Source organism: Cupressus sempervirens, chromosome 3 (genome assembly GCF_028749045.1).
Source record: "Cupressus sempervirens isolate cs-2001-9-10 chromosome 3, ASM2874904v1, whole genome shotgun sequence".
In the NCBI taxonomy this organism is placed as follows: Eukaryota; Viridiplantae; Streptophyta; class Pinopsida; order Cupressales; family Cupressaceae; genus Cupressus; species Cupressus sempervirens.
In genome coordinates, this window is record NC_143120.1 from 762,093,192 (window position 1) to 762,099,703 (window position 6,512).

Consider the following 6,512-nt stretch of genomic DNA (forward strand, 5'->3'; position numbering starts at 1 on the left):
GACAGATCATATTCAGATCAGTCGGAAGCTAACGACATCGAAGAAGACGTACCATAACAGATAATGAAATCAAAATTTGAAGAAAAACAAAGGCAATGGCTAAGATGATGAAATCAAAATTTACAGAAAAACAAAAGCGATGGCTACGTTTCGTAGGGCAATTCAATTATCTTTGTCCAAGACAGATAGCATCGTCAGTGACATTTTTGCCATTTTATACTTTCCACAATAAATAGATGCATAATAATTAACATTTTATCCTTCTGCCAGACAATTTTTGGCGGAAACCAATCATTCAGAATCCACTGTAAAAGTTCCAGATTATCTTACATAATTCAGCACAGAAAACCATGGTGCCCATTTTTTACAGTTTTTGTTGCGCGAGCGTAAAAAAAATTGAAAAATTATATATATTACACTAGAAAATCGGCAGACGACTACGAATCTGCTGAATGCAATTGCCAGATCAAGAAAAATGTACAAGAACATTGAGAAAGAACTCATATCAGCTAAATGTGCAAAAAAATTCAGTTCACTTTTACACCTTCTGTTCTGTAAAGAATTCTTTGTGAAGGGACTATGAAATGTTCAGGATTCCGGTTGAGTTGCACTTGAAACAGCATTTCCGAGTAGATCTAGAAACGCGGCCACAATGAATTTGTGTGCCGTATTGTTGTTGAGATTCAAATAACAACACAGAAGCTCCTGCAACGAAGACCAGTCTCGGATATTTAGATTGTGCGCCTCAATCATCTCCTGCATTGATTTCTTGAAATCAATATACGGATCTGTCGAATACATCATAATCGCCACACTTTCTTTCACAAATTTATCGTCCTCGCTAATATTTTCACAATCTTCTGGTACTGGTACTGGTTTTCCACAATAATGCCCTACCTCTGCCTCTGCCTCTTCTTCCAGAATTTTTACTTCCCCTTCCGGATCTGGCTTTGCTTCTGGCTTGATGACGACATTATGAGGAATCGATGATCTTATTTCTCTTTGAGATTCACCTTCTAGAATTTCCCCCTTTGCTTCCTCCAGAATCGAATTGGAATTTGAGATCCTCGGTGAGAAAAAGAAGCGCTTCGAGTTGAGCCCCCTCACAATTCCCGCAACCACATCCGTAGACCTGTTCGATTCCGACTGAGATTGAGACTCCGACCAGAAGGACAAAGAAATATCAGTACTGGACCTCACCTCCGCCTCTGCCTCCGAATCATTTAAACCCCAATCGATCTTATCTTCTTCCAAAATAAGATTCCCCTGTCCGTCAAATACTTTCCTCCTCTCAAATTCTCCTTCCTGAACCGGAAACACAGACCGTGCAGTGCTTGAATTAACGTCAGAGACAATGTAAAGCGAATTGAAGCTCCTGTAGACACCTTCTGCAGTAAGAAAGTCCGTCTCCGCTTCTACATCGGAGTCGCTTACCCTCCCAGAATGACCCGGGATCGAATCCCACTCATCACACCCCACCGTTTCCCCTTTCTCGCCAAATCTCGTTCCCGCTTCTTCTTCTTCTTCTTCCACAAATCTCCCCCCCTTCAATTTCGACAAAGCTATTTGAACAGCTCTGAGCGAAGATTTCAACCTCACCTTCACCATTTTCAAGCCTCGCTGCGGATTTCAGATCATTTTCCATTCCATATGTGCGCCATTAATGGGGGTTTCCCACTTTCTACAGAATTAAAGAGCGGCACAAGGACTGTCATTACTGAATCCCTCTAACCATGAACAGTGTACGAATCTTTGAGCTCAGCTTACTCAAAATCCCGATTTATGCAGATGAATCCAACAAACCCCATCTACATGAAATCCCTAAAAACAGAGAGATTAAGGTTGATGGATGAGCGAGTTATCAACAAAGAGTCATGGGTGCGTTTACTCGTGGGGTAAGAGGATGAACATTCATTATATACATTTATTGAGGCAGCAGTAATCTGTCCTTGAGTCCAACCCACGTCAGTACAACATTAAACTTACCCACACAATCTGTGTTACTGCAGAAAACAAGACACCCATACCGCCTGGTCTCCCATAGCGCTAGGACACCCATTCTACAAAGGACATCGTTTAAACTGCTGATGCCGGAGAAGATAGTTTTTCCTGAACTGCAAGGAAAAACAAGAAATGCTATCAATGCTTAGAAATCATGGCAAGTTGTTTGTGATGCGTGAGAAACACAAAACACAAAACACACCACCCAGGAAGGATTAAGTTTTGATGGTGAAAGATGGGAGGAAGCACGAGAAGTGTAAAGTGTTTTTGGTAACAATCCACACGTGATATGTACGTCCACATTCAATGCAGTCATATGAAATGTAAGGGATCTCTCCATCACTGACGGTCAATCTCGTCTCAATGTTTTATTTCGCTTTTACAATCCTATAATGCTCGAATGGTCGTAATTAAGCTTCAAAATATGGCCGTTCATTTTTTCGAAGGTCTTTGTCATATTGTGTCAATTTTTTGGGGCATTTTCTCGTATGAGATTGTCTTGGCTTAGGCCTGGCTCTATTTGCTCGAGGTATGGGTTATCATTGGGTTGTTGGGGTTATTTAAGAAGATTGAACAATGTACAATTGTCGTTGAAAGAAGAAAAGGTGGATGCAATAAAACATGTAGCAGATGAAGAAGTGTAAAGGAGTGAAAATATGTAAAAATGAAAGCTTGGGTAAAGCCCATTCTATGTGAAACATTTCAATCTCACATATGATCATATACATAGAAATAACAATACAAAGTAAATATTTCAATGGTTCTATTTAAAATTAGTTTACGTTAATTTAGATTTAAAATTCAAACATGGATGAAATCTAAAGAGGAGTGGGCTGATAGACGATGATGTTATTGCACTTACAAAATGGTGGAGGCAAACTGACATTACAATATGGAATATTTGACCTACGGGGATATTCAAATCAATTAGATTGTGGCACTAAACATGAGCACCTTGAACAATTTGTTCAAAGAAGAGAACAAGAAAGAGAATACAACAAGAGTTCATGATTTCTTGATCAAGATATATAATAGAACATCCAAGATACAAAAGGAAAGAAACAGGCTAGGTAAGAAAAGGCACCAATTCCATGTCCAAATGATCCAGCATCAATCCAGTACCATAGATATTGGTGTTTTATATTATATAGGTGCATGAAAAACATCAATAACAATGACAAAAAAAAAACCAAACGATTGGCGAACTTTTCTTTGTGGTTTTTCGTGCATATCTGCTTAGCTAGTTATGAGTGGGTCCCATAGACTATCTATCGATAAGCAGGAGATATTTTCCATGAGCCAAATTGCGATATTGCTATCAAGACAACTATGTAATTTTCAAGTCAAACTCTATGATCCACATTGCAATAGTAATAGTTCACAGGAACCTATCTCTCGTGAGAATGAATCAATATCTAGGTGAAGCTCACAAGGGTGAAACACTGAACTTTATGTCACCCATCCTAATATTGTTCCAACTCAAATGCGCTTAACCGTAGAATATCCTAAATATCATAGACTTAACACTCATTCATTCATATAATTTTTTCTAATATAAAACTTTAAACGAAAAACGAAGAGCTAAAGGTGGGGTCAACCGTCAAATTTATTCCCGCAGAAGGTCATCGGCCTTCCTGTACTGTTGGCGTTTTATTATAATGAAATTGTCCCATACGCCCGAACGGAATTGCAGAAGTGCCAAAGTGGCAGTGAAAATCTTTAAATTTCACGGGAAGAAGTCGGCATCAAGCAGTACGTTTGTGACGAGTGGCCTGAGACTCTGGTCACATGAATGTACAATCACAATTTTCCGATCCGAGACTGAATAAACTTGTATGAATGTGGACCGAAACTAGGTGTACTGCTGTTCCAAAACAATTTATTTCTTCTAATTGAAAGAAGCAATTGAAAGTACTGTTCCAATTTTAAGAGGCAGATCGCTCTTTTACCTACCCCGATTTTTATACCAATGCCACTTAAAATGAGCAATTTGCAGATTACGATGAATCGTAATAAGGTATATTTATTATTATTAGAATTGAGTATTGGCTTAGGGTACTGAGATGGGAAATATGGTCCTAGAGTGATTTGGCAATTGTTTTTAGTACCACCAATGATTATCAGCCTCATTTAAAAGAGAAGAAAATCAATGTTGTTATTATTATTCTTGGTCCCATCCTATTTAAGAGTAACGTGGGAATGTTTTCCTTGTCGATTTGATTGTGTTTTGCTAGAGTTGGTGACATACTTTATTTTCAGTTGGAATTTTTCTTCTTGTTTTTCCTTTTGATTGAATGTAGCGATTAGGATAATTGTGTGATCTCTTTGGAGACTAGAGTTTTCAATGACTTCTCATGTATTAGTTTGTTCATTGAACATTGTGCTCTCTTATATAATAGTGTCCTACACTATAGTAAGTAATAAAATTTGATTTATTTTTGACATCATATGTGTAAACAAGTTTTATCTTATTGGCTCATGTTATTTTTCCCGTATTCTTTTATTTTTCGTCCACAAATATTATTTCAAATATTTGAGCATGACAATTGTCATTTTTCTAGGAAGGTTAGGTGTCCATTGTTTCAATTATCAATAGATGTAATACCTTTAGAAGGCCGAAACTTGTAGAGTTGACATTCTCTGCATGGGATAAGGTGTAGATTTTTTAGAGAATTAGGTACAATGTAGACACGTCATAAAATAATAAGAATATACAATAAAAAGTATCCCTTCATTGTAGTTGTTCTTTCTGTTTCTTTCTCCTGTTGGAATTGTTATGTTTGTTCTGAATAGTTTCTTTTACTAGTTTTTATTATTGACATGCCAAGTTTAGTACTAAAAAGAATTTTCTATTTAATTTCTTTTGCAGGCAAAAAAAACATATTTTGCAGAGACTGTTTTAAGGGCTATAGTTGATTAGGTATCCTCACAAGTGCGAGAAAATCATTTCCATGAGAAAACCATTTGATAAGAAGCATTTTCTACAATTGTTAAATTGTCTTACTCGCTCTGTGTTGCACTGTTTTCTTTCAGTTTCTCTTGTTTCTATTTTCATGGTTTCATTTTAATGTTTTAGGAAATAAATAAAATGTATACAAGTGAGAAATAAATTCTTTATTTGGCTAGTCATTAAAAATGATTTCTTTGACATTTAATAGTTTTGGGAAGCAATTTACCACCTATGTTAGAGGGTCAGTGTAATACTTCAAAAAATCACATCAGTTGTTTAGCTTTGTGCTGATTTCTTGAACTAGTTCCTTATGAATTGGCTTAGAAATGGCATTTGCAATTGGAAACACGTTTAAGGTGTCCAAACATGAAACTAAGCTTCTTCGTAAAATAGGCCCAGCTCTTAGTCAAATTTTCCATCCATTTTGATAACTCAAGTCCATGGCATCTTCCTCCACATCTCAATGCATCAAAAAGGTCATAAGATTCATTAATCAACCACGATTTAGAATTGTGATCTCCTTGACATTTTATAAATCATGGAATTACAAGTTTTGTGAGGATAACAAAGAAGAGATTCACATTATTGTTGTGGGACACAATTTGTATATTTTAATTTTAGGGTTTTCTGCTATAGCATTATTTGGTTTAAGTAATTATTAAGTTTTGAAATATAAAATACATTTTCTTAATTGAACAATAAGATTCAATCAAAAGTTCAATTAAAATATTAAATTTTACAAATCTTTTATATTATATATATTAATATAGTTTTCCAAATAGGTTATACATTTTTTTTCGATTTTAAGATTATAATATAGAATGTTAAATGAAGTTTTATTTTACTTTAATTTTTTTAATATTATTTGAAATAACTTTATAAAAATTATTAAATAGTTCACTTATTTTCTTAATTAAAACAATTTTCAAATAAATAAAATATGTTTGTTCAATAATAAATAATATATTGAATGCTTACATAATATTCTATTCTATTGTTGTTTCAAATGTTTAATATTCTTATCATTTTTTTTTGGAGTTAATTTATTTTCAATTTAGCATAGAACTAATGTTTTTAGTTCACCTCCCAATCTTTTTTTAGCTAATTAGCATAATTTTTCTTATTTGAAAGCTTAGATTTAAAAATTGAAAATTTTAATGCTATTTCTAATTTTTTAAATAGCCTAAACAAATTTTGTTTAGGGTAATTGCTTTTTCCTGAAATTAAAATTAGAGAAAATTTTTTAAAAGGAAGTTAGCAAGGATAATGATATATTTATGGTACATCAAAGACATTGAAGGGAAAATCTGTGAAAAAGAATGTGCAGGATAAGTTAATAGCAATTAATATTTTGTAGGAGGACAAGTTAATATTTCCTACTTATTCTAGAACAATAGATGTATATCAATGAACTATGGATTAAATTGAATATTGATCTTTTTTATATTTTATAATTTTAAACTTCTATGCAGATACACTGCTTGATTTGGCTGGAGCGGCTATTGCACTGGCTATCCATAGCCACACATTGTGCACCTTCTTTACTCGAAATTGAAACACC

At 34.5% G+C, this 6,512-nt stretch overlaps 1 protein-coding gene across 1 annotated transcript; it reads right to left on the reverse strand.

The window, feature by feature from the left end:
• Positions 1 to 274: 274 nt before the first annotated feature.
• Positions 275 to 2,063, reverse strand: LOC149569039 (uncharacterized). Its single transcript, XM_089817686.1, has one exon. It carries the CDS (start codon positions 1,606 to 1,608, stop codon positions 589 to 591), a length of 1,020 nt encoding a protein of 339 aa, XP_089673812.1. The 5' UTR covers positions 1,609 to 2,063; the 3' UTR covers positions 275 to 588.
• Between the last annotated feature and the right edge of the window lie 4,449 nt (positions 2,064 to 6,512).

Coding starts and splice junctions, on each gene's coding strand:
- LOC149569039 (XM_089817686.1), bottom strand. CDS start 1,608: ATGGTGAAGGTGAGGTTGAAATCTTCGCTCAGAGCTGTTCAAATAGCT.